Raw genomic sequence first — 27404 nt, 5'->3', positions numbered from 1 at the left:
AGCTTGGTCACCGCAAGATACTATATGCTTCAATATTCGCTGGGTGAGTAGATACAATATATATACAAGGGCCCCAAATTATCTGAGTGGTGGCAAGGGACGATGTTTCCCTCTCTCCCTCTTCCTATCTCTCTTCCTAGACATCAGCGCGCCCAACTCCAACCTCACCCGCTCCAATGCGCCTTTTTACCTCGGTATTCATCATTCATGGCCCACACTGGAGGCTCCTTGTTTATTCGTATTCGTACACAGCAATTGAATAAACGAAGCTCGAATATTTTGTCTATTTCCGTCTCTTCATGACTTTGGTGCACATTTCAATGAGTCCGTCCTTGGCTTCACTTTCTGGAAACCAGCTGATGGCTTGGATAGCCTTGTCGACGTATTCTTGGGCTAGGGCGCGTGTTTGCTCGAGGCCTGTGCTTGATGCTACGGCTTCGCGGGCCTGGTTTCCCACATCAGCTCCATGCTTCAAAGAATTAAGCTCAACTAGGGGGAGGGGGGTCCCATACTCTCTGCACATCACCCTCATCCGCAAATTTCCTACCAACGAGTTTCCCCAGAGATTTATTATCTTTCCACGCAAACAACAGCGGCGCCGTTGCCAGTCCAAGCTCCAAATCCGCCCCAGCAGGCTTCCCCAGCTCTTCTCCACTGATCGTGTAATCTAGCATATCGTCCACTAGCTGGAACGCTAGACCTAGATTCTTCCCATACAGATACGCGGCCTCGACGACCTCAGGGGTACTTTGACCCAGAATAGCGGCTGCGCGACAAGACTTGCTGATCAAGCTCGCCGACTTGAGATAGGTTTTCTGGAGATAGTATGATACGGTGTCTTCGGTCCAAACTGGGTTCTTTTCATCCCGCGCCGTGTTCTTAAGTTGCATGAATTCGCCCTCGACGAGATTTGCTATCACGGTTGCAAGCAGCTCTGTGACTTCCGGATCCCGTAGTCGTGCAAGAGCGACGGAGGCTCGACCAAGCAGGAAGTCACCTGCCAACACTGCCATTTTATTTCCGAACTCGATGTTAGCTGAGGGAGCGGAGCGGCGCGATTGCGAGTGGTCGATCACGTCATCGTGCAGGAGACTGGCGGTATGGATCAACTCAGTAATCTCCGCTAACCGTCGCTGCGATGGGAGGATGTCCGACTCTTCCTGCACATACGCTGCATCGTGCTTTAAATCCGTGAGACTCGAGTACTCTGGCGCAGAAGGATTCTCATCGGTGAGGACGTCCGGGGAAGCAATGGGTCGATTTACCGAATATCGACTGTTACCTCTGGGAATCTTGGGTGTGAGAGCTGTGGCTCTAGACATGAGCAGCACCAACATAGGCCGCACATACTTCCCCTCACTCTGTGTGTAATACTTAGCAACGGTATCCAGCGTCGGGTGGCCAGACCCCAGCAGCTGTCTTATATTCTTGGTCAAAAACTTCATCTCCCTCGCAACCGTCCGAAATGGATCCACGGCAATGGGTGCATTTGGATCCGGAGCATTGTTCAGAATATTCTGAGCTACGGACACCGCAGCAGCCCAAGAAGACTGATTACGCCGTCTTGAGGGGTGGTAAAATGTGCAAACGCTGGGTGCGGGTGTTACCGGCGCAGCATGGGACATGGGCGGAGGGCATGGCGAGAGGCGAGATGGTGGTGCATATCGTGTGATGCTCGTCGCGAGCCGGCAGCATCGGCTCGTCATCGAAAAGAACACTTTCTATTCGGATATCTGAGTTCAATTGGAGCCCCCCGGGTGTGAATTGGGGCAGGAGAGGGGTGGGTTGAGGGTGGAAGTTGATCCGGCAGGCAGACCGTCTCAAAAATCATGACGCTAGCATGCCCCAGTTCTCGCCAAGGAAAATCCAGGCACGGACTTCAAGCTACGTAAACTCCCGGATCGACATCTTGTACAGTCCCATCTAACAACCGACAATGGTCCTCCTCACTATGACGCCCGCTATCGTGCGGGCAGTCCTCACAGCTCAGGCACTCGCAGAAGATGAGCTCTTGAAGCTTCGACAGTCCTCCGAGCTGTCCCTCGCGGAGCCGGAGGTTGGAAACCCTATCTCTCATGGCCAGCTAATCGACATCTCGAAGCTACTAAAGAAGCATGCAGACAAGCTGAAGACTCCAGATAATGACACCGATCCAATAGAATACCATCTAAACTCTCTCCTCAAGGGTTCAAGAATATACATTCCCCCGCCTCCGCCCAGGATAGAGCCCGTAAGAATACCCGTCTCCCGGTCCCTGTTACCATCCAACTAAACAGCTCTAGACCTCCGCGTACAAGGCTCTAATGGCCCGTCTCCGCCGAGAAGAAGAAGCCCGGGCCTACGAGCGCATGCTGCATCCCCTGCCCGCCTCCGAAACCTTCACTCAACGCTTTCCCGCGTCGCCGCTCTCCCGCCTAAATCCCACCCAGGTTGATCTCGCGGTCGACGAAGACGACGTGACCTACGAGGATGTCCACCGCCAAATAATTCTCATAATAAACGTCTTAGTCTCCATAATAGCATGTAGCGTCTTCATTTGGGTCGCCGCCCGGCACTGGAGCACTCCGAAACGTCTCGGTCTTAGTATGAGCGGGAGCGGCATCGTCGCGATAGCTGAGGTCGTGATATACAGCGGATATGTCAGAAGAGTCAAAGAGGCCAAGGTGAAGGAGAAGGCGAAGCCGGAGATTAAGGAGATCATTGAAAGCTGGGTTATTGATGCAGACTCAGGAAAGAAGGGCGCGACTGTGTCTTCAGTAGAGAAAGAGAAGGTTGATGACGGCATTAGGTACAGAAAGGGTAAACATCGATGAAGAAATTTGATCACGTCCCGCCATGCTATTATCCTGGTATCACCATGGCTCCAAATCCCCGCAGGCAAATATGTGTCAGTAGTGTCCTAGCGCTCAAGAGTCTATGCAAGTTTGTATATATGAGCTCGTATTAGCCGCCATACCCAGAACGGTTATTTCTTCTTCCGTCCAGCCACCCCAAATCGTCCAAGGTTGCTTAAACTGGATTTCGACTTATGTCCCTGTCCCTGTGCGGGTGTCGGTGGCTGCCTATTTGCACTTGCGACAGAATTGGGGCGAATGTTCGGATTCTTAAGGGGGACCTCTGGTGGAGACAACTTCTCTTTCTCCTGTATGGGTGAGGCGCGGACGTCCTCGCCTAAACTCGCTAACCTTTGCGATCGTCTCGCCCGCTCTTGTGTTGCTTTGAACTTGTCGAGTAATTCCACCCATTTCACACCACCGTCTTCTCTCGCCTTCAATCGGTTCGGCCGCTCGAAGCTGGATACCGAGGAACCCTGCTGGCTACTAGAGGAACCGGTCTCTGAGCTTTTCTGCCTCAAATGGTTAAAGGAAGTGATGGGGGGAACATACGTCCGGGGCGCAATATGAAGGTAGCCAATGGCGCTGACACTGTTGAGTCGATTTTTCAGTGCAGCAAAGGCAGATGATTGGGGGAGTAGCATCAGCAAACCGTAGAGACACTTGTAGAGGTGCGGGTATTTCTCCGGTTCGAGGAGTTGAATTCGTAGATCTGTGACAGCTCGTCAGATACGACCCATCCAGACGCAGAATTCCTTACATGTGAAGACTGGAGACTCGAGAAGTTGCACGAGCTTGTCAATTTGAATGAGCATGTTTACTGTCATCTCGAGGTCCGCACTAATCTCGTTGTTAGATGGTCCACCAAGTGAACCGAGGAATCATACAATATCTGGAGGAGGTTGTAGGCCTGCTCATAGGCCTGTGCTAGGAGACAAAGTGAGAAGGTAGCGACTGCATTGTGGCACCATGACTTGAAGAGGGTCACAAAGAATGATTGGCCATCCTGCACAGATTAGTATCTGTATTTGAAAGACGGGGAAGGAGGATGTGCCTTTGAATCTAGATTGCGAAGGCGCTTTCGAAGATCAGCTAATTCGGGCGCAGTTATGAGATTGTTGTTGAGATTCTGCACCATGATGCTTGTGAATTCGACGTCCTATGACTGTAAGCATGTTAGAGTCAAATATCGTGAACTCACTTACCTCATCTTTCTCGAGGCAGTCGGCCATTGTACGATATATGCGCTCGGCACTTAGGGTGACGCATAATTGCCTGATGATAAGGTTGCCACGAGTTTCGAGAAGTCGCCGGTCTGTGCAGAACAACTTCAATAAGTTGACCATGAAGGAGGTAAAGTAGGAATCATCACTGTTCCTCGAGATCTGGGAAAGGAGAAGAAGGTCGCGGGTAACAACGGCCTCGGAGGGGTCGGAGAGTGTCTTTAGAAGGGCAGGAAATGTGCCGTCTTCAACAGAGAGAATCTGGAAGGATACATGTCAGCGAACAGTGTCCTGGCCCCATAGATACTGGATCATTACCTTTCCTGGAGCCATGCGGTGTAGCATAATAAGCCAGGCAATTGCCGCAACTCGAGTGGCTTCGTGCTCGTTCAAGAACTGAAGTGTCAGAGCATTTACAGCAGCTTGGTAGTCAAGTTCGGGCCCTGGACGCGGCGAAGGACCGCGGTCTTCTGCTGGTGTTGGTGTCCTCGTGCCCCTACTGTCCAGTGACCTTCCGTCTGGCGCTTGATCTCGGATCACAGTTTTCAAAAGCCGGTTAGACAAATTTGAGTCTCGGCGCTCAACAACAGTCAACTCTTTGCCTAGTGCCGAAAGTGAGTTTGGCAAGTTTAGTGGGGTAGCTGCAGTGTTGTCCGGGCGGCGGCTGTCGTCGGACAAAGACATTATATAGTCCATGAGTGAAGTATTCACTCTATTCGCGGCTTGGCGGACAGTGTCGACGTCGTGAGCCATGGTCGGAAGAACGTGTGATAGAAGGCGGGGTACGAACGGCATGATGTCCTCAGGGCATATCTCAAAAAAGCTGTCTATCCACCGTAGTGCGGTCAGTTGTATCTCCTCCTCTGCAAGCCGTTAGACAGAATCCTGGAAAAAATTGCAAGAAAAGATTACCAGAGGCATCGCTCAAGAAAGCCACCAAGATATTCATGATCTTCGCGTGATCTACCTGGACATCCTGGCCAGGTATCCAGTCGCCCTCGCCGCTGCCCGACTTTTCATCATTTGCTGTTATGGACTGACTGTCTGCGCTCCCGTCGTCCTTCTCGTCAACGACGTCAAGTTGGCTAGGAGCTGCACTGTCACTGTCGCTGTCTGCGTCCTGCCGGCTAGGAATACTCGAGGTGGAATGTTTCATGCCATCCTCGCCTTGGCTTTTTCGACTCTCGGCTATACCGCGTTTGACGCGGGCAATCTTCTTGATTTCCGAAAGAAACTTGTCTAGCGCGACTTGTGTGGCGGTGTGGACGTCTTGGTTCGGGTCGCTGAGGAACTTGAAGAGGCCGCCGAGAAAACGGGGGAGGTAGGTGACGAGCTCCAGGTCGGGTATCGAATCTAGGAGGGATATCCAAGCTACGAGAAAGGTCCTGGTAAAGGGGTTGATTACGTTGATTCTCTCCTGGAGGAGCGGAAGGAATCGTTCTAGCGAAAACGCTGTTGGTAGCTCTTCCGAGGGCGGCCGTGTCTCCTCTCCTTCTTCCTCTGCGCTTTCTGGGGGGGCATGCAATACGGAGACGTAGGATGCTGCGGATTCGGCGACGATGTCTTTGACTAAACGGTCGAGAAGCTCTGCGCCGTTCTTCACGGAGAGCTCCGAGTCGGCCGCAAGCTGCAGGTCAACTGTCAGAATGTCCCATGCCGCGAACGTGTACCGTGCCTACCTTGCACAAGGCATCAAAGACATGGTTGAAGTAGACGAGTATTTCCCCCTTTGCGACCTTTGCAATATTGTACATGCTCTCACAGGCGTAGTATCGCACGCGGGCATCTTGGTCGGAGAAGCAGGCTAGCACGGGAGGGACAATTTCTTCGAGGTAGCGAGCTACTTCCTACAACAGCATCAACATGGGCCAGATCGAATACAGATATATTGTACATACAGGCCCGAGGGCGATTGAAGCAGCCGCCAGACCAATCAGGCCCCCATTCCTTGCGTGTGGTTGGTGCACAGCGTAGGCGTACTCGTGACAAAGCTGGTGGACTATCTTCTGTATTCGGTCGTGGTCCTGCGCGGCAAGGGCGTCTCTGATGAGGGCTTCGAGCTCGAGGGCGCCGCTCTTGCGCTTGTCGTAGAGCTTATCGTTCAGAGCCTTGGTGATGTTGGCGTCCATGGTGAGGGTGCTGCGGGGCAGCTACTACATGGTGGTATGACGCGCAGCAAGTGTTTCAGGACAGCTGCAGTGCTAGCCACGAGGAGCGTTGACAGTGGGCGGGATGTCGTGGTGGTGAGGTGTTGTTCCGTTAACAATTCTGGCGTCTTAGTAGCCCACAGCTGCACGTCATCGTGCTTCGGTAAGGCCAATCGAAGCGGACTCCTCGTGATAGCAGCTGTGCCGTGAATACGCGCGACCAGAGCCAAAAGCAAGCGTGTCTGACGTGGAAGACGACCGCGTGCAGCTTCTTACAGCGAGTCAACCTGTGAGGTCATGGATCAAGCAGCTGAGGTTGATGGTGAGCCGCCACCCGTTAACCCCAGTCCAGGAGACCAGGAGACGAGCTTCCACTCTCCAGCCACAGGGGAGATCTCTTAGTATAAAGGAGCTATCCCAGCCTAGTCTGGCGCTATCCACCCTCGACCTCACACGAACATTTCTCCGCCGTCACGATGCTCAGACCAGCCTGAAATGGAGAAGCTCCAGAACACCATCTTGCATCCCCATAGATCGCCAAGGCAGCAGGATGCCATGGGCCACTTTCAGCATTGGGCCATTGCTTTGTAAGCCCTCGTGACTGAACTCGAGTCCGCGAACTCACAGTAACAGCATTGTCTGCAATTTCAACGTCGATATTGGTAGGTGATGCTCAGCTACTGCTCAGTAGGCACGTGAGTTGAGTCTTTGTTCAGGACCAGAAATAGAGATTGTGTATCCTTCAAATGTGCCCTTCTCCACCGCGGATTTAACAGCAATATGCTTCAACAGGTATGCTGCAGAAGGTTCTACTGTTTGGCCAGATCCTGAGTCGTGCGTAGCTTCCCCGAGCAACAGAATACCGAGACTGCCGAAGATCTCGCTTTCAACTTCACCATCGGCAACAACTCTCCTGATATATCCCTGAACTCTCCCCAAGCACCCCATGGAAGCCCTAACAACTTCTACGGCTGCTGTGTCTTCCGCCAGGAGTTTGACCACACAATGAAGCGGAGCTTTAACCAGCGGACGCTGGTGCTAATCTCCAACCACAACTTCCTATCTTTCTACAGTAAGATTCTCCAACAGATGACAGAATCGGGCGTTATCAGCGACCCGACAGCTCTCGAGGCTGCATACACGCAGATTGCTTCCTGGCCACCCCCGTCCCTGGGCAGACTCGACCTTCCCTTCTTTGGATCTATGATAGCTCTAGACATTGCACCCCATCACGCCTTTCCCCTTCAAGGTCTTCCCGGCCCAACTCCGTTGATCTCGGACAAACCGTCCTCAATCTATGCTTATGAGCCTCTCGGGTCCTGGGACAACATTATGCCATTTATGCCCTCGCTATCTGATCTATACATACTCTATGAGAAGCTTCTCCTTAGCGAAAGCATCGTCGTCCTTGCAAAATCACCCCAACTGTGCAGCGAGGCCGTCTCCTCACTAGTAGATTTAGTCCGTCCTGTCCCATATGCTGGAGAGATAAGGCCATACATGGTACGAAGGCCCGGGTACACATTCAATGTTTCGTCTCAAACTTACTGCAATAATCTGAAATGCCATCCAGGTGGTGTTTGAGATTCCTGCAGTGCACTTCAAGGCAGAACATTGAGGTATCAGACCCCTGCTTTGAGAGACTGCGCTGACTTTGTACCTCCACCTTCGCAGACCATGCAGTCTGAATTCCGCTGCATCGGCATAGATGGCGGTACTCCCCGTCCCTTCATAATCGGCATAACGAACCCCTTCCTACTGAAGCGTGTCCTCGCAGCCGCAGAAGACAAAGAACGCACAAGACCGCACATCCTCTACCTCCAAAACTTTGAAGGCACAGTCCCTATAAAACGCCATCACTCGCTGCACCACCGAGCTAGCCGAAACGGCCTCTTAGACCTCCCCAGCGGCATCGACGCCCATCCCCCTTCCAAACGCTTCATAAAGACCGACTCCCATCTAATCTCGCAAATTGAAACTTTCCTCAAACTCGACATGCCAACCCATGAACTTGGTCCCCTCATCCGTCGTCACTTTGCTGAGCTCACCGCCCAATTCATCGCGCCTATAAACCGCTACCTCGCCACCTCCGTCTCTCCCAATGTCGTCTCGCCTGGTGGAAACTACCGCTATGCCAGTTTCTCCGTCACTGATTTCCTCGGCAACCTAGCCAAGCATGGTAGCTCGGTGAAGTTTAGGGGACAGGGTCCGATACAGAGACATCGAGCTAGGGATCACCTGTATGAGAGTTTCTGCCGTTCGCCGAATTTTTACTCGTGGTTGGATATGAAGTTGAGTCTGGAGAAGGAGGCTAGCGCGGGAATGCTTGGATCGGGATCGGCTTCTGCGTCTGTGTCGACTGCAAGTTGAGGGGCTGGTGTGGGATAGGTGATAGTAAACTTGCGTAGTTGTGCAGCATACTGCGAACCGGCCGAAGACACGGGTCCAGGGTCTCCGCAATTCAAGGTACTCAAAAGACGGAGAGTCCCGAACAGTCTGAGAGCCTTCGATGTTCCAAGATGAGGAAGCGTCCAAGCCATAGATTAAGCGAGTCACGGAGCTCAGTGACAAATGGGAGATATAGAATAGAACCGCACGGTTCTGGCATCAAGCGTTGTGGAGGGTTCGGAAAGGTCGCTTGAATACTAAGATGAAGGGGACTTACTCATGGACAAGAAAGTGAATTTAAAATGCGTATTGCTCATAGAATCAGCAGCCCAGCGCTCTGTCATATAAAGCAATCCAAAACGCCAGCAGTAGTCTACACAAACACCTATGGTCATGTATCAATGCCCCAGTAAAGCCCCTTGAAGACAGAACTACATAATATTTCCACTGCCAATCCGATCCGATCCCATCACATTCCAACGTCTTATATTATCTGCTCCCGAACTCCAAGTTACCTAACCCCTCCATGTCTCATCATATCGCCATCTTCCAGGAATGAGATGTTAGAAAACTATGCAGCTGCTCTAGCACTCTGCCTTCCCGCCCTCGCCGGCGCCCTAACCGCACCCGGTCGATTAAGCGTATACTTTGCAAACGCTCTTGCAAGCGCCTTCTTACAGCTAACCTTCTGCGAGCCGACAAACGAATCAACAGCAACAGCAATCGCGCGATCGATGTCCTGCGCAGAGCAATACTCAGATAATCGCATCTTACAGAAGGCTTCTGATATACGCATGATAGCTTCCAGATGACGGACCTAGATAATATGCATCAGTCTTCGTTCTAGTCAAGAGAAGAAAAGGGTGAGGCAAGACTCACAGTAATTGGATACGCTCCAGTCGCCAGCGATTCCCTCCTCATATCCGCAAACAGTCTCGCCACCTTGTCTTGATCAATCTGATACAACTTCGGTTTGCACTTCTCCCGCGCATACAAAATATACTTCCGTAACAACTCCTGCGGAATCTGGTCCTCTCTGGCTTGCACCATGTCGCTGTCGACTTCCATGGCCACATCGTTTTCGGCTTGCTTGACCTTGTCACTGTATCCGTACCCGGCGCCGACGAGAGGATGGGCGCGGCCGTGTGAGTTTACCACGAACTTAGCGAGGCGCTCGTCCTCTGTCGGATCTACGGTGTCACGAACAACACACAAGATGTCGAAACGAGACAAGATAGGTTCCGTGAGCTCAACGTTTTGAGAGAAGGGGACTGTGGAGTTATAGCGGCCGCCGATGGGATTGGCTGCCGCGACAATGGCGCAGCGAGCTTGGAGAGTAGTGACGATACCAGCCTTGGAGATTGAGATGGTTTGCTGTTCCATGGCTTCATGGATCGAAGTGCGGTCTTGATCATTCATCTTATCGAATTCATCAATAAGACATGTTCCTTTGTCTGCGAGTACGAGTGCTCCACCTTCTAGAGTCCATTCGCTAGTCATCGGATCGCGACGGACAGAGGCTGTGAGACCGACTGCGGAAGCTCCCTGGCCAGTGGCAAAGACAGCGCGGTGAGCGGTCTTCTCGACATACTTGAGGATTTGAGATTTCGCGGTGCCAGGGTCGCCCAGGAGAAGGAGGTTGATGTCACCACGGATGGCGAGGCGTCCGGGAGCTTCTTTGCTGACACCTCCGAAAAGGGACAGTGCAACAGCAGTCTTAATATCCGTATGCCCATAAATACTAGGCGCGATAGAGTTGATGAGTCTGTCCACGATCTTAGGATCCTTTGAGAGGTTGCGGATCTCGCGTTCATCTTCCTCTGTGAGGCGGAAACCGGCAAGCTGGTCGTGGGATTTGACGACATGATTGGCTTCGAGAATTGTAGCAAAAACGGGGAAACCGTTCTTACTGTTCAGAGCAGCGTCGTAGTTGTTGCGGTAGATACCAGTCACTTCAACCTCCTCTCCAGGCTTAGCCGAGTCAATTAGATCCCACAGCAGAATGACCTCTCGGTGACGAGGGAGACGGCCGGCTGGGACAGTGCCGGGGGACTCTTGAAGAGTGAGTTTCTGATAATTCCGGTAGACCGTTCGCTCGGTGTTGACTGTGAACGGACCACGGGACTGGCAATTCTGACAGAAGGAGATCTTCACTTCAACGTTCGAATCTTGGTGGAAGGGTCCGAGAGTAACACCGCATTTTGTGCAGTCAAACTTGACATACTTGAGCTGCGGGAAGACTCCACTACGACGGGTGACGACTCCAGTGACACGAACCAAGCAGTTCAGGTGGCTCTGACGGAGTTGGCGGAGAGTGTACTGAACTGGAAGGCCGGTCATTCGGACGTGGATCTCTGAATGAATACGCTCATAGTCCGGGTAGTGGAGTAACGTGACTTCCATGGCCACCTGGTCGAAGATCTTTAACATCTCAGTCGGGACGTTGGCAAGCCAGTATGCCAAGGTAGCCTTTGACTCCGAAAGATGATCAAAAGAGACTTCCAGCGACTCCGCGTTGATCTCACCGAGCGTTCGAATTCGAGTCCCATAGACTGACGTTCCGTGCTCGTCGGTGTATTCGGTGAGGAAAGATTTAAACTCTCGCGCAATGGTCCTGGCAACAGCAGGGAGAGAAACCCAATCGGTCAAACTAGCTGACTTTACGTCCGCCAAAGCTTCGAGGGTCAACTCCACGTTCATAATATCCCCACCTATATCCATATCATCTTGATCCTCATCATAACCGTATCGGCGAGGTGGTCTCCGCCTCGTCAGTTCGGCCAGATCACCTACATCCTCGCCGTCGCCTAACCAAGCTCCAGGAATTGCGCGATTCCTGGCTGCAGCGTCACGCGCATTCAGACGCCGGTCGAGGTCTCTTCTCGATGCAAGATCGAGTTCGTCATATTCTTGGTCATCAATGCCTATGCCCTCATATGCATCGTTTTCGCGCTCTCGATAGTCTTGCTCGAAGTCCTCATTAAAGAGATCGATACCCTCAGCTTCTTCTGCGTCCTCGTCAAGATCGTCGACATCCGGAATAAGCTGGTCCTCATCCATAACGTCGGGCTCTTCGTCATGGGGGAGCATCGGCGGCGAAGAGGCCATTGGACTGGATGGCGGATGCGCCGCCGAGGAGGGCAAGTCATCGTCAGGCTCTCTCGCGCGCTTGTTCCTGTTGTTGAGGCTTGGACCACCACGGTTTGCGGAAGACATGTTTGCTCGAAGCGGTGAACTGGGGGCGGTTAGTTGATAGATAGAGAGGAGGGGTCAAGGGGGGAGAGCTGCGGCTAGTGTTCGATACAGATCGTGAAGAAAAAGAGTGGCCCTACCTCATTTTCACTCAATGCGCCGAATATATGGACGCTATAAGAAGGTTGGTGGAGAGAGGGGGGATAATTAGTGAAGGTGCACAGGTGAAAGCGGGCGGCGATGAAAAGGATAAAACGCGCTGGCGTCGCGTGGGCGCGTTTTGTCTTGGCGCGTCTCCATTACACCCGAACCCGGTCTTAGCGCAGGTAGTCGCAAGTCCCCCGGAGCGCGACCCATTTTGCGGCCACACCGAATCCATTGCGACAACAACACATCGCCTTCGATTCTCCCTTTGTTACCGTGCATACCTTTCAGACTCCCTTGCCCGTCGGTCAGAGTAGCCTCAAATATAGCCACCATGGCCGACCCTCAGACCTCCAACATGTCCCAGTCTAGGCCGCGCTCCAAGAGTATGTCCCAAGCATCCGAGAGCTCACAAACAGCGGCAGAGTGAGTTCAGCGCTCCAAGTGCCATATATCATCTCCTCATGCCCCCCTGCTAGGTATATTAAAGAGCAACTCAGCCTTGAGGTTGAAGCCCGCGAGGCCCTGCCATATGTCTGCCCCCCCTCAACAGTTTTCCCGCATTTTCCTGACAGCCAACAGCAATTTGATACTTGCACTCGCGACCTCGGCGCCATCCGTCAGAGTCTGTTCTCGTGCCTTACCTGCAATCCGCCGCCCGAAGAACCTTCTGAGGCTTACACCCCCGCTGGCGTCTGCTATTCGTGTTCCATCTCATGTCACGGTGAACACACCCTCGTCGAGCTCTTCGCCAAACGCAGCTTCGTTTGCGATTGCGGGACAACGCGCCTCCCTGAGGCAAGCGCATGCACCCTCCGAGTGAACTCAAAGACAGGCCAGAAGGGCGATGTGACCGGGGAAGAGCCGGCAGCCGGTAACCATTATAACCAGAATTTTCGGAACAGGTTCTGCGGCTGCAACGAGCAGTATGATCCGCACCAAGAGAAGGGAACCATGTTCCAGTGTCTCGGCCTTGGAACAGTGGAGGACGGTGGCTGTGGGGAAGACTGGTGGCATCCGGAGTGTGTCGTGGGACTCAGCCGTGAGGAGTATAAGAAGAGCATCGAGAAGCCTAAAATTGATAAGACGAAAGAATCTCCGAATAAACCGGCGAACGGAATCACGAAGGAGGTTAGTGTCACAAGAGAGGAAGAGCCAGTGGATGTCCTGGATGTCCACTCCAGCGCAAGGAGGCCTTCCATTGTCACTTCAATAGCGGCTGGTAATGGAATCGATGGGAACAATACTGCCGCAGATGCAGACGGTGACGAGGATGAAGATGATGAACCTCCACTCCCTCCAGGCTTTCCTAACGAGGACGACTTCGATACCTTCATTTGTTACAAGTGCGTAGAGGCGTTCCCTTGGATAAAGAAATATGCAGGCACGCCTGGATTTCTTCCACCTGTATATTTCAGTGCGACATTGAACACTAAGGCTGCCGAGGCATCCACTGCGCCAGTTTCCAAGCCTGTAAATAGCGAGTCCAAGAAGCGCAAGGCTTCTGACGACGATGAAGAATCCGTCAACTCTATCCCCATGGGTCCGCCTAAGCGTCAGAAATCCGAAGACCTTGCCACCACGCTCTCCTCCGTTCCAGAGACCGTGACGCTTCCCCTCACACCGAAGAAGCAAGACTCGAACATTTGCAAGCTTTCTACGCTTCCACCAGCTCCAACCTCGACAACCCCCTTTACTATCTTTCTAAAACAAGACTTCCGCGACCATCTCTGTCATTGCACTACTTGTTTCCCTCTCTTAAAGGCCCACACACAGCTCATCGAGGAGGAAGATACCTATGAGCCACCCATCTCCGAAGACGGCGAAGGCGCCCCATCGGCAGGTACAGGATCTATCTATGATCGTGGAGAAGCGGCATTCAGCACGATGGACCGCGCCCGTGCGATTCAGGGGGCAATGGCATACGCCCATCTGAAGGACAACCTCAAGACTTTCCTGCAGCCATTCGCGGAGAGTGGACAGGCTGTTGGAGCCGAGGATATCAAGGCATATTTTGAGAAACTGAGGGGTGATGAAAAGGGGATCAAGGAGGCGGCTGGGAGCGCGGCACAGAGTAATAGGAAGAATGACGACGGCGAGAATGGAGGCAACAGTGGGGATAATAGGAGGGAGCAGAGTGGTTACTGAAGTTCCATCTCTTCCTCCTTGAGATGACTCCATTTTTGTATTCTGGGGTATAAGAGCCTGGATGAGGAGTATAAGAAAGTAGCTTTGGACCCATACTGAGGCTGGCGTTCCGGGAAGGAGGCGTTGGAGACGTCGGCCCCGCGAAAAAGCAAGTATATTGAATTGTGCAGCGGATTTCCAACACTTGTAAAGTCTCGTGGTGAAAGATTGTACTAGGCCCATAGATCACTTGATCAATTTTGGCTCTTACGGTACTTGTGAATGCAGGTAGCACACCGGTCATCGAGTTGCCTATGTTTGTCTATGCATCATGGATTATTTCTTCAGGCTTTGTGGTATTGTGGCCCCATTTTCCTACTCTACTAACTCACTCATCCCTGCTCATCCTGTGTCAGACTTCAGAATCACAATTCCATAAGGATCCCTATCCACCTCACTAACCAGGACCTCAAACTCCTCCTCCAACACTTCTCTCAACTCCTCATTCTCGCCATCCTCCTGCCTGATCTTCGCCCACTCTTCCTCAACCATCCCTTCCAACTGCCCCCGCAATACCTCAGTCAGAAACCCCCGTTCTGAATTGCTGTGGAACAAACTGATCACTGCCTGCCCCTTCTCAATCGCCGCAAGTGCTTCATGATGGCTCATTTCCCCCGTAAATAGCAAATCCACGTCTAAACCCCCGAGCATCGAGCCCCCAGAACCAGCGCAGATGCCCACGCTCGAGATACTCAGATCCGAGATAGTTCTCCCTTGCGGTATCGCGATAGGAAAACCTTTCGGATTATTCATGCCCTTACCTATTCGATCCAACAGCGTAGGCAGCGGCTGCGGATTACTGAACGTCACTATGCGACCCATTCCTGCGCCAGGATGCGATTCGAGGTCTGGTGACTGCGGAACAATCGGGCGACGGGTGTGGGGGATGGTTGTCACAGTTTCTGAAGCGGCGGTTGCGAGGCGGAAGGAGGTTTGGCTGGGGTGGTGGTTTAGGGTGTAGGTGGGTGGGGGTTTAAGGTCTGTGAATGGATCGTTGTCGTCGAGGGCTTCCTTGCTATTGGGCGTTTCCACAGCATCAGAAAACTCTTCGTAGCTGGTCCGCGTTCCAGTAACTATGTCGGCGAGCCAGTCTCCAAGACCACCGGGTGCGGCATCGACGGCGGTATGGGGACTGTAGACACTGATTCCATGGCTCGCCAGTCGGAGCAGAATCTGTTGTTGGGTGTTTGCGAGAGTGAGGCATTTTAGGCCACGGAATATGATGGGGTGGTAGGATATTATGATAGAGGATTTGAGCGCGATGGCTTCGTCAGCGACAGCACGAGTGAGGTCGATAGTGAGGAGGATAGTGTTGGATTGAGGGCGAGATGGGACGAAGGGGGCTTCGAGAAGGAGGCCAGTGTTGTCCCAGGAGTTGTCTGCGAGGGCTGGTGGGTAGCTGTTGAGTGAGTCAGCTTTAGCTTGCGGACATGTCCCTTGGATCATCTAGAACGGAGAGGAGGGAGCAAGAGAAAGCACCATTTGAGACGCGCACAATCAACAAGAGAATCGTGAAACTTACAGCTTTCGCATAGCTCGTACCACGGCTCTCGAGAACGGAGCCGAGCTCATCGAAACACTCATCGTAAAAGATCGCCTCAGGGTCTGAAGAAACATACAGAGCAAATCTCCAACCCTTTCCCTCTCAATTTCACGAATCCCCCGTCGAAAATCAAGCTTCACGCGTGCTACCTCTCCGCGCCACGTGCACAGACCCCTCCTGTAATTCCTTCCCCCACCATCACGTCATTCGGTTCCATTCCCAAAACCCCTCACCGCCCCGTCTCGGAACATACCATCTTATCTGATCCGAGGATAAAAATCCAATTAATAAAGCAATACAACTTCTAACCATGGACCCGCGCATCGCCCTCTCTAAGACTCTCAACAAGCTGACTGTGGACAATATGGCCGCCAGCACGGATTCTGAAGCGCAGCAGGTGCACCCAAGTTCGGGTGTGACGCCAGAAGGACTGAAAAGCAAATTGGAGGAAATGTTGGATGCGACATATGTTGAGATTGAGGATCTGAGTGGTAAGGGCTTGTGTCAAGCTTTTGTTTGACGAGCTAACGGGTGGATAGGGGGCTGTGGACAAATGCTTGAGGCAATCATTGTTTCGCCGCAGTTCGCAAAGAAAACTACACTCGCCAGGGCACGGTTGGTAAATACCACCCTGAAGGAAGAGATCGCCGCCATACATGCATGGACGGCGAAATGCCACACCCCAGAGGAGTGGGAGAAGAAGAAACCCCAAACTTGAGACCGCCCTTGGGACCAGCCTTGGGCAAACATGCGTGGCCACGAATTACGACCAATATGCGGACGGATGTTAATACCTCAGGAGTAAATCAGAAAGGCGCGAAGAACTGGACATATCGGATTCCATTTATACCCGGCCTGGATGGCGTGATACCTATATCTAGCTAGCTCAAGAGCACCCGTATCTCACCACTCGTGCGTGGGAACATATCCCTAATCCCTAGCGGGGGTTCCTCCTCAGACTCATCTTCACCATAGAGCAAGTCATCAACTGCTAGAATCTTGCTCTCCACAAATTCAAAGTCTTCACAGAACTGTCTAGCTGCTTCTTCCGTAATATCCTGCACCATCTTCCTGTTCCGCAAATGCTTGATGTTTTCCACGGCATCGATGAGCGCCGACGGAAGAAACTCATCGAGCTGCTGACTTGAGTTGATAAGCGCTTCAGGCTTGAAGGCTTCCAATGTCGGAATGGCTTTCAGGGTCTCGGGAGAATCGGAGATATCTGAGAGAGCTTCCAACAGGGAGTTGAGACCTGAAGTGTAAGTGAAATATTGATGCTGGTACTCCACAAGCCTTGCTGTATGCTCGCCCATAGTATCCTCCATTTCTCTAACACGGTCACCTGCAAACGAGTAGGGGGATAACACCGCCCTTGCTGCCAAAAGGCAATTGATGGCGAATATGTCGCTGTTGGGTTTGGGTAGTCCTTTGTAAAGTGTTTCGCATCCAGCAAGGAATGGATCCAAAGCTTCTGTGAGCACCGATTGAAAGGCATTCTCTTGGTCATCAGCCGTTGCAATGGACGTATCGTAGCTCTTCGCAAGCGCCTTCAGCATTTGTAAAGCATCTTCGAAGAAATCGGGTGTTGATAAGTCTGCTGGTGCGACAGCTATTTCACCCTGGACAGCTGCTACGTGATCCCTCATGTTGCCACGGAACTGTCTCATTGCCGAACCCTCGAGCGCTGTGAATACCTCAAGGACCTCTGAAGCTGCGCCGAGAAGTTTGGTAAAAGTACTCTTGTAGAAGCCGATCAGGTTTGCGATCTTATAAGCTAGGGTTGCATCCTCATGGCTTTGGATCACCTGTTCGGTACGCTGTCGTAATAATCGCGCAACACCAGTGAGATCGCGGCTGACCAACTGATTGAGAGCTTTTCTTCCATCGAATATTTCGTCATTCTCTTCGGAACGCAGCCATGGTTCGCTTTCGAGACCAGCTTGTATTGACCGTTTGATTTCATCTCCCTCTGAGATGAACAAAACCTCCAATGCTTCCCTCTCCGATACGGTAGCAGAATGAGCCCAAGCTAGCATATCACCAACATAACGTAACGGGTCATGCGCGTGGAATTCAATAGGCTTGGTGGCAATGTGTTGCGCCTCAGAACTTGATCCAGTAAGAGCCGCATAGAACGAGTCCGAAAGAATGTGCTCGCGTGCCTCTGCAAAGAAGTCGAGACAGCTCTGGAACAAGGACGGCCGCTCAGCTAAGACACGTAGGGACCGCCTCACTGATGCATTGATTTGAGGGTTTTCTAGGTCAAGGTCCTTGAACTCTCTTTGGATCCAACGATATAATTTTTGGAAGGCGGTGTTGAGTTGTCTGGAACTTTTCTCGAGCACTTCCAAACCTAGTCTTTGATCCTCTGTCCCCAGAAGCACTTGACAATCGTGGTGGATTCTCTTCACCCTCGTAAGTGTTTGGAAAAATTCCTCATTGACAGGCTCTGCAGTCGACGTCAATATTGTTGACTCGGCCTCGGAAATAGTGAAGTGGGTATTGAAGGCGTCTAAAATTTGCTGCTTAGTTTCGATCTGTTTCTTCTGGGTCATGAGACTCGTTGCTTCTTCTAGGACAGGGCCCGTTTCACGATTTGCGGCAGCAATATGACCCCGCATATCTGCACAGTATTTGTTCAGACTAGAAATAGCTGTGCCAATACGTTTCAGTTGCTAATAGGGATTAGTTTTTTCAGCTCTTCTCAGTAGATATATTCACAGACCTCAGCAACCGCGCCAAAGTCCTTAACAATCTCGCCATTGCATTGGATAACTTCTTTCTGAACATCTAGCCGTATTTGCCGCCGCGTCTCCGCAGTATTTCGAATTCCTCTTGCATCTAGCGTCTCCAGAACATCACGGATCTCAAGGTCTGCGTAGGAGGCCGAAAGAACACTTGTGATTCTACTAGATAGAGCATTGGCGCCACGAGACGCGGATCCTACCGACGGGGAAGCAGGGGATAGCCCATCTTGAGCAGCGGGAACCGAGCGCTCCTGGAAATGGCTAGTAGACATGTTGTTGTTACCATGTGGGAATAGCAGAGCTTGAAGTGTGTCTCTCGGTGAAACTTCGGTCTCTCGAAGCTTAGCTCCGTGGACCTCGCTCTTTATAATGACGCGCTAGCGGCCCCTCCACCTGACCGCGATCATTCACTCATGACACTCGTCACGCCAACTCATAGCCATGGCTTAGTGCTACAATAACTCATGGCGAATTGCCTCCACATTTGGGGATCTCTCGCTGATCCTCTGTCCAGAATCTCTCCCGAACGCTTAGATCTGCCTCTGCGCGGCCCCGTCCCTAGCCCGCCGCTGCCTGGGCCTCTTTCGCACTTGTCAATACCGCCATGATGGCTTCCAACATCCTCTCTAGATTTCTTCCTTCTGCCTCCGACGAGCCTTTTGAAACAGACGCCCTGAATAACCCGTCCCGCCGCCGCCTCTCGTCCGCAGACGAGCATGGGGAAACGGATATAGACGAAGAGAACCTAGAGGCTCGTTTTGAGGCACAAGATCTAGAAAATCTGCTCGCAGATGCATCTTCGAGTCACATGACAACTGAGAGCACAGCATTTCTCCCAGGGAACGATCGAAAACCCAGCACACTAGCCCCAGGGCGGGCTGGGGCATGGAGACAACCCGCTCCCGTTCGGACAGCACCCTTAGACGATGATGATGATGTCCCAGAGTCCCTCTTGTTAGAAGGAATACGCGATCCACCGCCCCCCAAGTCGAATCACCACAGCATGCCCACCGATGGCCTCCCACCGCCCGTCCCTGGTCCTTCAACCCGTCACACACGAGCACAGTGGGAAACGACAAGGAGGCAGCAGCGCTTACATGATGAGACTCATGATGCTGCACCGGCACCAAAATGGGCCCTCCCAACAAGAACTGGTTTCACGGCTGACCCAAAAGAGAAGGCGATGTGGCTATGGGTCAACGTCGAGGATCTTGACGCATTTTTAGCCGAGGTATACTTCTACTACACGAACTGCGGCATATATTCGATATTGCTACGAGGGACCTTAGATCTATTGTATGTCCCCAACGGATAGTCAAGCTAGTGGGTAAGCTAACACGTCACAGCCAGAGCGCCTTTATTGTGGGATTCCTTACGTTCCTTGGGTGGTGTATCGACTACCCCAAGATATCTCAAAGCCACAAGATGAGCGAGGTGATTGTACCACAATGCACTAAAAAGTAGGTCGTCTTCAACCATAAACCCACACGATAGGCTGACCCTTCTACAGAATGCATGGGTTCTGGGTCTTTGCCCTTTGGCTTTACATTCTGTACTTTCTGTATTCTTCCATCCAGCTCGTACGGGCATTCCCTCGTCTGCGCCTAATGCACCACTTTTTTGAGCATCTTCTGGACATCCCTGATAGAGATATTCAAACCGTTGAGTGGCAATACATTGTGAGCCGCATTATGAATTTGCGCGATGCCAATCTTACAACAGCATCCAACATATCTCCAGAGACGCGGAAGCTTCTAGATAAAAGAGGTCGACAACGACTAGATGCTCATGACATCGCCAGCCGCCTCATGCGCCGGGAAAACTACCTTATTGCTCTATTCAACAAGGAAATTCTCGATGTCACTATTCCAATACCGTATTTAGGGAATCGATTCATCTTTTCTAAAACCACCGAGTGGCATGTGGATCTTGCAATTATGGACTTCGTCTTTGGCCAAGGCGGCAAGTTCGATCCGGACTTCCTCAAGGAGAAAAATCGTCGGCATTTAGTCAAACAGCTACAAAAGCGTCTATTAGTAGTTGGCGTCATTAGCATTGCTTGGGCTCCATTTCGGGTATCTTATGTCTTAGTGTCGTATCTCTTCAAGTACTTCACTGTAAGTGCAACCCAAATTCTGCATATTTGTATTGAATGAAGTTTCTGACCGCCACACAGGAGTACCACAAGGACCCTTCACAGCTCAACACCAGAGACTTCACAACGTTCGCTCAGTGGAAATTCCGTGAGTTCAATGAGCTACAACACTTATTCGAACGTCGAAGGAATATGGCATACCCATATGCGAACTTATACCTCGCGCAATTTCCAAAAAACAAGACGGAACAGGTCTCGGCTTTTGTGGCTTTCGTTGCGGGGGCATTCGCATTCGTTCTTGCGGTCTTCACCTTTCTCGACTCTGAGCTTTTTCTCACCTTCGAAATCACTCCCGGGAAGACTGCCCTCTTCTGGATCGGAGCACTTAGCGTTATCTACAGAATTGCTCGCAGCAGCAGCCCGCAGGAGGATGAGGTGGCCGAACCTGCTTACTATCTGAGCCACGTCATCTACCATACCCATTATGAGCCGGAATGGTGGCAAGAGCGATTGCATACTGACGAAGTCCGCGCGGAATTTGCTAGGCTGTACCAGCCCAAGATCGTCATCTTCGCAGAAGAGGTTCTGAGTATGTTCATTACCCCTTTCCTGCTCATTTTCCGTTTGCCACAGTCCAGTGAACGCATTGTCGATTTTTTCCGCGAATTTTCGATAGTCGTGGATGGTTTGGGAGTCGTTTGCTCCTATTCCATGTTTCCGTTCAAGAAGGGTGGTGACAACGCACCAGCCAATCGAGCTGGGCGCCGAGAGGATTCAGATCTCCGTGAAGATTACTTCATGGCGAAAGATAACAAGATGCTTGCATCGTATTATGGATTCCTGGATGCATATGCTGGCCCTGGTCGGGGCCACTATAATGCACGTCTACAAGGCAGAGGAAGCTTCCACCCTCCGCCCCAGTTCCCGAACAATTTCGGGGCGATGTCTGTAAACGTACCGGTGCCAGAGACAGGCGGCCGCGGGAGCAGCAGAGTGCCTGCTGGAAGGCAGCCTTTGCCTCGGCGAACGCCGAGACAGGGACCAATACCAGGCAGAGATGAACCAATCAACTCCATCCTGCTTGATCCACATCACCAGCCCACCGCTTCTACCTTAAGGGGGTCCCCAAGGCAAACAGCGAGTTCGAGGTATCGAACATCTTTGCAGCCTGTATCCGATCCTCGTGAGCCTGGTTTGTCGAGGCAAAACTCGTCTCGTATTGAAGAGGAAAGCACTATTGGTGATTCGTGGCGAACAAGTAGGCTTGCACAGGACGATGATGAAGAGGAGGAGACGACGGGAAACACTCGTGGTGGCGTTTTGCAGTTGTTGCAGCAGTTCTCGAAGGCTCAGACCGAGGGACGAGGGGCTGGCGTTGGAATGTGATATATTATCTGCATCGGGTGGGCTTTTGGTGTTTGGATTGGAGTGTGTCCTATACACAGCTAGAAGGTTAGGTGGCATGGCAACATAGCTTGTTTCGTGTGATACCTGCGTGCATTTTGCTGTAGTCCTTCTGAGATTCGCTGAAGGGATGACCAGAAGTTGTAGAATATGTCTCATCGAAATTAAACAAGATATTGTATTGAATCTTCATCAGGTTGTCTAATTCCTTGCAAAGAACCAGCTGCCCCAAGATTGTGCCCGTTCCCTGGCTTTGGTGAGTGCCAGTGGGTTTAGTGACCACCGTTTCCCCCCATAATTAGCGAGCACTAAAACACTTGAAAAAATATTTGTGGCAAGCCCTACATAAGCATGATAATATTGGAAAAACGTTCAATTCCACCACCGGCTTCTGCGCCGAAAAATTCCTCCGTGGCGCAATTGGCTAGCGCGTCTGACTGTTAAAATTTGATCTCGCAATCAGGAGGTTGACAGTGTAAGTTAATGGGTTCAACCCGCGATATAGATGAGAGGAACTGACCTTAAAAGTCAAGCCTGTCCGGGGGAGAGACGTCACGGGTTCTTTTTGGCTGAGTTCTGAGGTTTGATAGAATTTTCTTTTTTGCTCCGAGGGTATTTGTTTTTGGGAAATTTGGGGGGTGCGAGTGATGTTAGAACTATAGAGCTATGGGATGTATGGAAGATTCTCCGGTCGAAGCGTCGATACTGGTGTCTGAAGTAGGGTAGAATGAAGGTCGGTGGGGGCTTTTCGAGGAGATAGGGGAGAACTGCTTTTGAATTTGTAGTTGACTGGAAAATCTCAACACTTGGAACCAGGTACGCAGAATCCGGATTAACTATTCGGAGTCTTTCACTTCGAATGTTTGAGCACGAGTACACATAGCTACTAAGCTTCCTTAGCGGTTTGAATTGAAGTATTCACATGATCTCTGCTATCTTAAGTTGGTGGGCGCATCTAAGATTGCAAGAATGAGTGGAGCTGAAATTCCCGTGCTTTTTAGATGGATCTCCCTAGATACAATTTGCACTTCTAAAGTAGAACATCAAAGTAATAATAAACAACTATCTTGAATCAGTCCTGTCCAGAATATCATTAAGTGCCAGAGCAATTGGCGGCCAGCCAATCTAAGCTTAATCAGGATTAGCCTCGCGTAGCTGCCAAGAGTTCAAGTACGCACATCGCAAATTCGGAGCACACATTCAATGAAACAAGCACGAATCTACCGGAGCGCAACAACACACACCAGGAGCCCAACAACACATTCCTGCGCGCAAAGATGGCACCAAAGAAAGCTAAGAAGACGGCCGACTCCATCAACTCGCGGCTTGCGCTTGTAATGAAGTCCGGAAAGTGAGTTCCTACCTGCGATATTCCATCAAGCCTCCCATTATTTTTCGAATAGTGGGCTAATATGAAATTTAGGGTCACCTTGGGCTATAAGTCTACCCTCAAATCGTACGCGATGCTTCATCACCCTGTTGTTTGATTTAATCCTTCTTACCTCCGTTCAGTCTGCGATCCGGAAAAGCCAAGTTGGTCATCATTGCAGGAAACACGCCGCCTCTGAGGAAGTCCGAGCTCGAATACGTCTCTATGTTGAGCAAGGTGCGTTATCAATCCTGGGAATCTTCTTCGTAACGAATCTGGGCTAATATATTGTAGACGTCTGTCCATCACTTCTCCGGAAACAACGTATGTACCACGACCCCGATCCGTTCTCATGGCCTCACGACGAGATGCCAAGAGCGCTCTCCGAGGGCTGGCCCTGAGAAGAGGTCTACCGAAGACTTCGGAGGGCTGTTCACTAACCTAACAATCTACAGATCGAGCTGGGAACCGCCTGTGGTAAACTCTTCCGTTGCTCCACCATGGCCATCCTCGATGCTGGTACGTTTCAAGAATAAGGCCTGAGATTAGCGCTAAGGTTCACTAACACTTCCCACAGGTGACTCAGACATTCTTACCACCAACACGGCATAGATTGAGGGAGAAATGGCCACGAACGGGGAGGTCATTCCAAAACCCAAGGCGGTCTTAGTAGTGCAGATAGCAATGAAATGAACATTGTGTGCCACAAAAAGGCCATCCATGATATGACTCTTTGATGTGCTCGGTGTTCGGTGACTCGCGTGAATGCTGCTTTGAAATCGTGAAACTAACAAGGCGGAGTTCGGCTGCCGCTTAATCGGGACTAGCGTCGTGGCGGCCCACACTGCGGCTTTGTTAATACATCACCTTCTCCCGATTCAACTTTTGCTCTTGCTCTCCCCCCCCGCAACACCACATATAAGTACTGGGTAAGTATCACTGCACCTGCTGCTATATTCTACGCATCCGTATTGACCGGTCGATGCAGTACCGACTCCCTCACCTCTCGCAAACCGTGGTCAAACAAGCAATTCATTGATTTGAAATCAGACTCGAAAACCGATACAATGGCCAGGAGACCCGCTCGCTGCTACAGGTACTGCAAGAACAAGCCGGTATGTGACAGAGGGAATAAAAAGTTGTAGAAACAACAACCAGGGCTGATATTGGACATGTAGTACCCCAAGAGCCGCTTCAACCGTGGTGTACCGGATCCAAAGATTCGCATCTTTGATCTTGGACGCAAGCGTGCCAACGTTGACGAGTTCCCCCTCTGCATTCACCTCGTCTCCAACGAGTACGAGCAGCTGTCTTCCGAGGCCCTCGAAGCCGCCCGTATCTGTGCCAACAAGTACCTCGTGAAGATCGCCGGAAAGGAAGGTTTCCATCTCCGTGTTCGCGCCCACCCATACCATGTGATCCGTATCAACAAGATGTTGTCGTGCGCTGGTGCCGATAGACTGCAGACCGGTATGCGTGGTGCTTTCGGGAAGCCCAACGGAACGGTTGCACGTGTGAACATCGGTCAGATCATCTTGTCCGTCCGGACGAGGGATACTCACCGTGCCACTGCTATTGAGGCTCTTAGGCGATCCCAGTACAAGGTAAGCCAGCCCAGCTGTTTCATCCTTGAAATGTTAATGCTAATCGATGCAGTTCCCCGGCCGCCAAAAGATCATCGTCAGCAAGAACTGGGGCTTCACCAACCTCCGCCGCGAAGAGTACGTCGAGAAGCGCCAGCAAGGTCGCGTCAAGGTCGACGGTGCCTACGTCCAGTTTCTCCGCAACAAGGGCAACATCGAACAGAACATGCGCCGCTTCCCGGATGCTTTCGAGGCTGAGGCGTAGGCTTCTCTCGTTGGACGTGATGACGGAGATCTGAAGTGCATTGGGATGAGTGAGATACCGGTGACATGGCGTATTTTGCCTTTTTCCCTTTTCTTTTCCTTTGATCGTGGATGAGGGTTTGAAAGTGAATTTCTATGGAATACCTGTAGAGAATGACCAAAATCTGACCTGACAATGGCAATGGAACTCAAGTATGACACATGCTCTTTGGAGTGCTCGTAATGGCTGTGCCCTCTCTTGGTATATCCACAGAGTCTGACCGATGCCTTTAATGGCCAAGTGCTCGATCTCCCTAGGAAGGACTGCTCTTCACTAATAGCTTGGCAAGATTGTTTGACCAGGTTCAGGATGCCGTATTGTAGGTTTAAACATGCAATGCGCATCAGTTTGATTGCTTAAGTAAACTATCTAGCATTATGGATTACCGCCTCCACCGTCGTTCCCCGGATATCTTGAATAGCAACAATTGAATATTTCGCAGGACTAGCCGTGCTGATCTACAGAAAATTTAAGAAATTTAAATGTTACAGTACGATGGGCGAGGGACTTTATGAGAGCAAGGTATGAGTGGGGATATCCCACCTGACGTGTCGGCGATTACAGAGCACCGTTTTCAAAGATGTAGGTTAGCCTTTTACAGTCGCGGTCACAGTGACGGTTTCCTTCTCTGTTACTGTTTCTGTGATGGTGAAGATCTGGGACGCTGGAATAGGAGTGACAATCAGCTTGCTCTCAGATGTTGAAGATGTGGAGGGTTCTGGAGGTGGGGCGGAAGACGAGGGTGGGGGAACGGTTGTCGCTGGCAGTAGTGGTGCTATTGGTGTCGACGAGGGTGGCGGGACTGGTGCGTTCGAAGATGTGGCTGCGACTTGCGAAGACAGCGGCTCTGATGACACCGCGGAGGAGGATGCTGGAGGACCGGAAGCTGGCGTATTTTTGGAGCTGGCGGGCGCTTGGCTTGCGGCGGATGTGGGTGGAGAAGGTGGGACGGTCGTGTACCGCGTCACTGTGACTACCGGTGGTAGGGGGAGCGGAGTTGTGGGGAGTCCGGCTGATGAAGACGACTGTGTAGGTACTAAGGTGGAGGATGCTGCTGCGGCATTCGTCTCCGAATTAGACGGTTGGAGAGATGAGGGTGGGTTATTGGCAGCGGTAGTCGAAGGGAAGACGGTGGTAAATTCGGTTTTAGTGACAATGACCAAGCTGGGTTTGGCAGTAAGATTTGAAGATCCAGATACTATAGATGACTGTGCCACGTTTGAGGATTCGGCAATGGTGCTGCTTGCTGCGCCTATTTTGGACGAAATCACCGAGCTTGCAGAAGGTGCTGTTGTTAGTTGCTCGGGAGGATTTACAGCCCCTGTAGAAGATGAGGACTGACTCGCCGGTGATCCAGCACCGGATCCGCTTGGAACTGCAGTAAATGACAGGGTATTTGGTATGCCTTCCAAAAGGGTCCTGCTGGCACCAGTGGTCGAGCTGCTTTCAGACGGACCAAAGCTGAGAAGAGTTGTTGCAGAAGGGAGCTTAGCAATCGTTTGACTTGATGAGGCCCCAAGACTGCTTCCGCTAGGTTGATACGTGAATTGGGGGCCTTGGTAGCTTGTCACACTCAAAGCACTCTCAGTGTGCTTCGCAGAATCAGACCGAGAGCTGGTCGAAGCACTAGAGGCAGTGTCGGATTGCTGACTTGACTTGGCACGCGATGTCACAGGGGCCTCGTTGGTGGATGTTTCGGGCGGAATGGATGATGTAGTCGAAGGCGCCTCTGGAGGTGCTGCAGTAGGTGGGTTTGGGATGAAATATGTGAGGACAACTGTTTGCCCTTCTCTTGTCTGAAGTGGCTGTCCATCCGGGTTCTTGAAAGTTACTGCGGGGATGATGACTGTGGATAAGCTACGTTCTATGGGAGTGATAACAATCTCGGGGGTTTCCGCGTTGACGGGAGCACTCGAAGAGGCTGATATCAATAACGAAGGCGAGGCGGTGAACAAGAGATGAGTGGTAGAAGGGATCTCTGCAGGTAATCCTTGAAGAACTGATGAAACTCTCGACGAAGTGTTTTCAAACCGAGGATAGCTGTGCGATATCAGTATGATATAATAATTCCATGAGCTATCAGCTTACTGTAGATTCCTGTAATGCTGGGGTACCGGCCCTGCTATTACCAAAGTAGAACATGCTGCCAGCAGCCATATCGTATGAAAGATAGCCATTGTCACAATTAAGGCGAACAAAAGATCCCAACCGGATTGAAGAGAACTTTGGAACGACGCACGCGTC

At 51.5% G+C, this 27404-nt stretch overlaps 13 protein-coding genes across 13 annotated transcripts; 7 read left to right on the top strand and 6 right to left on the bottom strand.

The window, feature by feature from the left end:
- Positions 1-283: 283 nt before the first annotated feature.
- Positions 284-1625, bottom strand: BDR25DRAFT_206083 (decaprenyl-diphosphate synthase subunit 1; the record flags this gene model as incomplete). The annotated part of the gene is made up of 2 exons (XM_033684478.1): positions 284-445; positions 513-1625. The coding sequence occupies 2 exons, from the start codon at positions 1623-1625 to the stop codon at positions 284-286; spliced, it is 1275 nt and encodes a 424-aa protein (XP_033554837.1).
- Positions 1626-1951: 326 nt separating this feature from the next.
- BDR25DRAFT_206999 (uncharacterized protein) lies at positions 1952-2813 on the top strand (the record flags this gene model as incomplete). The annotated part of the gene is made up of 2 exons (XM_033684510.1): positions 1952-2230; positions 2283-2813. The coding sequence occupies 2 exons, from the start codon at positions 1952-1954 to the stop codon at positions 2811-2813; spliced, it is 810 nt and encodes a 269-aa protein (XP_033554836.1).
- BDR25DRAFT_299722 (ARM repeat-containing protein) lies at positions 2716-6498 on the bottom strand. The gene is made up of 9 exons (XM_033689221.1): positions 5956-6498; positions 5737-5904; positions 4970-5684; positions 4376-4920; positions 4040-4318; positions 3889-3993; positions 3722-3840; positions 3595-3674; positions 2716-3546 (listed from the first exon to the last, which is right to left on the bottom strand). Exons 1-9 carry the CDS (start codon positions 6184-6186, stop codon positions 2966-2968), a joined length of 2823 nt encoding a protein of 940 aa, XP_033554835.1. The 5' UTR covers positions 6187-6498; the 3' UTR covers positions 2716-2965.
- Positions 6499-6579: 81 nt separating this feature from the next.
- BDR25DRAFT_299721 (DUF1630-domain-containing protein) lies at positions 6580-8860 on the top strand. The gene is made up of 5 exons (XM_033689220.1): positions 6580-6791; positions 6838-6866; positions 6921-6996; positions 7047-7707; positions 7879-8860. Exons 1-5 carry the CDS (start codon positions 6700-6702, stop codon positions 8572-8574), a joined length of 1554 nt encoding a protein of 517 aa, XP_033554834.1. The 5' UTR covers positions 6580-6699; the 3' UTR covers positions 8575-8860.
- Positions 8861-8939: 79 nt separating this feature from the next.
- On the bottom strand, positions 8940-11989 carry BDR25DRAFT_299720 (MCM-domain-containing protein). Its single transcript, XM_033689219.1, has 3 exons — positions 11925-11989; positions 9472-11827; positions 8940-9409 (listed from the first exon to the last, which is right to left on the bottom strand). Exons 2-3 carry the CDS (start codon positions 11806-11808, stop codon positions 9164-9166), a joined length of 2583 nt encoding a protein of 860 aa, XP_033554833.1. The 5' UTR covers positions 11809-11827; positions 11925-11989; the 3' UTR covers positions 8940-9163.
- A 175-nt stretch (positions 11990-12164) lies between these two features.
- On the top strand, positions 12165-14219 carry BDR25DRAFT_250448 (uncharacterized protein). Its single transcript, XM_033686068.1, has 3 exons — positions 12165-12354; positions 12408-12462; positions 12511-14219. The coding sequence occupies exons 1-3, from the start codon at positions 12263-12265 to the stop codon at positions 14074-14076; spliced, it is 1713 nt and encodes a 570-aa protein (XP_033554832.1). The 5' UTR covers positions 12165-12262; the 3' UTR covers positions 14077-14219.
- Positions 14220-14407: 188 nt separating this feature from the next.
- BDR25DRAFT_299718 (NGG1p interacting factor 3) lies at positions 14408-15792 on the bottom strand. The gene is made up of 2 exons (XM_033689218.1): positions 15638-15792; positions 14408-15514 (listed from the first exon to the last, which is right to left on the bottom strand). The coding sequence occupies exons 1-2, from the start codon at positions 15697-15699 to the stop codon at positions 14458-14460; spliced, it is 1119 nt and encodes a 372-aa protein (XP_033554831.1). The 5' UTR covers positions 15700-15792; the 3' UTR covers positions 14408-14457.
- Positions 15793-15968: 176 nt separating this feature from the next.
- On the top strand, positions 15969-16681 carry BDR25DRAFT_250442 (bola-like protein; the record flags this gene model as incomplete). The annotated part of the gene is made up of 2 exons (XM_033686067.1): positions 15969-16149; positions 16198-16681. 2 exons carry the CDS (start codon positions 15969-15971, stop codon positions 16374-16376), a joined length of 360 nt encoding a protein of 119 aa, XP_033554830.1. The 3' UTR covers positions 16377-16681.
- On the bottom strand, positions 16522-18717 carry BDR25DRAFT_299716 (oligomeric Golgi complex subunit 6). The gene is made up of 2 exons (XM_033689217.1): positions 18384-18717; positions 16522-18333 (listed from the first exon to the last, which is right to left on the bottom strand). Exons 1-2 carry the CDS (start codon positions 18675-18677, stop codon positions 16540-16542), a joined length of 2088 nt encoding a protein of 695 aa, XP_033554829.1. The 5' UTR covers positions 18678-18717; the 3' UTR covers positions 16522-16539.
- A 96-nt stretch (positions 18718-18813) lies between these two features.
- On the top strand, positions 18814-22049 carry BDR25DRAFT_250437 (autophagy-related protein 9). The gene is made up of 4 exons (XM_033686066.1): positions 18814-19701; positions 19752-19865; positions 19916-20522; positions 20582-22049. Exons 1-4 carry the CDS (start codon positions 19010-19012, stop codon positions 21884-21886), a joined length of 2718 nt encoding a protein of 905 aa, XP_033554828.1. The 5' UTR covers positions 18814-19009; the 3' UTR covers positions 21887-22049.
- Positions 22050-23117: 1068 nt separating this feature from the next.
- BDR25DRAFT_299714 (cytosolic large ribosomal subunit protein L30) lies at positions 23118-23994 on the top strand. The gene is made up of 6 exons (XM_033689216.1): positions 23118-23255; positions 23328-23360; positions 23417-23510; positions 23568-23597; positions 23729-23792; positions 23851-23994. The coding sequence occupies exons 1-6, from the start codon at positions 23182-23184 to the stop codon at positions 23883-23885; spliced, it is 330 nt and encodes a 109-aa protein (XP_033554827.1). The 5' UTR covers positions 23118-23181; the 3' UTR covers positions 23886-23994.
- A 162-nt stretch (positions 23995-24156) lies between these two features.
- Positions 24157-25319, top strand: BDR25DRAFT_338681 (ribosomal protein L10e). Its single transcript, XM_033693297.1, has 4 exons — positions 24157-24201; positions 24324-24388; positions 24452-24877; positions 24930-25319. The coding sequence occupies exons 2-4, from the start codon at positions 24341-24343 to the stop codon at positions 25119-25121; spliced, it is 666 nt and encodes a 221-aa protein (XP_033554826.1). The 5' UTR covers positions 24157-24201; positions 24324-24340; the 3' UTR covers positions 25122-25319.
- Positions 25254-27337, bottom strand: BDR25DRAFT_348283 (uncharacterized protein; the record flags this gene model as incomplete). Its single annotated transcript, XM_033694389.1, has 5 exons — positions 25254-25403; positions 25547-25618; positions 25650-25703; positions 25772-27200; positions 27249-27337. 5 exons carry the CDS (start codon positions 27335-27337, stop codon positions 25254-25256), a joined length of 1794 nt encoding a protein of 597 aa, XP_033554825.1.
- Between the last annotated feature and the right edge of the window lie 67 nt (positions 27338-27404).

The sequence above is a fragment of the Lindgomyces ingoldianus genome (assembly GCF_010093535.1).
Source record: "Lindgomyces ingoldianus strain ATCC 200398 unplaced genomic scaffold BDR25scaffold_1, whole genome shotgun sequence".
Taxonomy (NCBI): domain Eukaryota; kingdom Fungi; phylum Ascomycota; class Dothideomycetes; order Pleosporales; family Lindgomycetaceae; genus Lindgomyces; species Lindgomyces ingoldianus.
Note: the sequence above shows the minus strand (reverse complement) of the source record. Positions and strands in the feature narration are given on the sequence as shown.

Excerpts from the sequence above, each read along its gene's own strand:
- BDR25DRAFT_299722 (XM_033689221.1), bottom strand. The coding sequence starts at position 6,186 with ATGGACGCCAACATCACCAAGGCTCTGAACGATAAGCTCTACGACAAG. Across the intron at positions 5,905-5,955 it reads CTTCAATCGCCCTCGGGCCT|GAAGTAGCTCGCTACCTCGA; the intron begins GTATGTACAATA and ends ATGCTGTTGTAG. Across the intron at positions 3,675-3,721 it reads TACAACCTCCTCCAGATATT|TGCGGACCTCGAGATGACAG; the intron begins GTATGATTCCTC and ends CAACGAGATTAG.
- BDR25DRAFT_299721 (XM_033689220.1), top strand. The coding sequence starts at position 6,700 with ATGGAGAAGCTCCAGAACACCATCTTGCATCCCCATAGATCGCCAAGG. Across the intron at positions 6,792-6,837 it reads CAGCATTGGGCCATTGCTTT|CATTGTCTGCAATTTCAACG; the intron begins GTAAGCCCTCGT and ends TCACAGTAACAG. Across the intron at positions 6,867-6,920 it reads CAATTTCAACGTCGATATTG|GACCAGAAATAGAGATTGTG; the intron begins GTAGGTGATGCT and ends GTCTTTGTTCAG.
- BDR25DRAFT_299720 (XM_033689219.1), bottom strand. The coding sequence starts at position 11,808 with ATGTCTTCCGCAAACCGTGGTGGTCCAAGCCTCAACAACAGGAACAAG. Across the intron at positions 9,410-9,471 it reads CTGGAGCGTATCCAATTACT|GTCCGTCATCTGGAAGCTAT; the intron begins GTGAGTCTTGCC and ends CATATTATCTAG.
- BDR25DRAFT_250448 (XM_033686068.1), top strand. The coding sequence starts at position 12,263 with ATGGCCGACCCTCAGACCTCCAACATGTCCCAGTCTAGGCCGCGCTCC. Across the intron at positions 12,355-12,407 it reads AGCTCACAAACAGCGGCAGA|GTATATTAAAGAGCAACTCA; the intron begins GTGAGTTCAGCG and ends CCCCCCTGCTAG. Across the intron at positions 12,463-12,510 it reads CCCGCGAGGCCCTGCCATAT|CAATTTGATACTTGCACTCG; the intron begins GTCTGCCCCCCC and ends GACAGCCAACAG.
- BDR25DRAFT_299718 (XM_033689218.1), bottom strand. The coding sequence starts at position 15,699 with ATGAGTGTTTCGATGAGCTCGGCTCCGTTCTCGAGAGCCGTGGTACGA. Across the intron at positions 15,515-15,637 it reads GTACGAGCTATGCGAAAGCT|CTACCCACCAGCCCTCGCAG; the intron begins GTAAGTTTCACG and ends CTCACTCAACAG.
- BDR25DRAFT_299716 (XM_033689217.1), bottom strand. The coding sequence starts at position 18,677 with ATGTCTACTAGCCATTTCCAGGAGCGCTCGGTTCCCGCTGCTCAAGAT. Across the intron at positions 18,334-18,383 it reads ACTTTGGCGCGGTTGCTGAG|CAACTGAAACGTATTGGCAC; the intron begins GTCTGTGAATAT and ends AATCCCTATTAG.
- BDR25DRAFT_250437 (XM_033686066.1), top strand. The coding sequence starts at position 19,010 with ATGATGGCTTCCAACATCCTCTCTAGATTTCTTCCTTCTGCCTCCGAC. Across the intron at positions 19,866-19,915 it reads GTACCACAATGCACTAAAAA|AATGCATGGGTTCTGGGTCT; the intron begins GTAGGTCGTCTT and ends ACCCTTCTACAG. Across the intron at positions 20,523-20,581 it reads ATCTCTTCAAGTACTTCACT|GAGTACCACAAGGACCCTTC; the intron begins GTAAGTGCAACC and ends ACCGCCACACAG.
- BDR25DRAFT_299714 (XM_033689216.1), top strand. The coding sequence starts at position 23,182 with ATGGCACCAAAGAAAGCTAAGAAGACGGCCGACTCCATCAACTCGCGG. Across the intron at positions 23,256-23,327 it reads CTTGTAATGAAGTCCGGAAA|GGTCACCTTGGGCTATAAGT; the intron begins GTGAGTTCCTAC and ends TATGAAATTTAG. Across the intron at positions 23,511-23,567 it reads ACGTCTCTATGTTGAGCAAG|ACGTCTGTCCATCACTTCTC; the intron begins GTGCGTTATCAA and ends AATATATTGTAG.
- BDR25DRAFT_338681 (XM_033693297.1), top strand. The coding sequence starts at position 24,341 with ATGGCCAGGAGACCCGCTCGCTGCTACAGGTACTGCAAGAACAAGCCG. Across the intron at positions 24,389-24,451 it reads GGTACTGCAAGAACAAGCCG|TACCCCAAGAGCCGCTTCAA; the intron begins GTATGTGACAGA and ends TTGGACATGTAG. Across the intron at positions 24,878-24,929 it reads TTAGGCGATCCCAGTACAAG|TTCCCCGGCCGCCAAAAGAT; the intron begins GTAAGCCAGCCC and ends TAATCGATGCAG.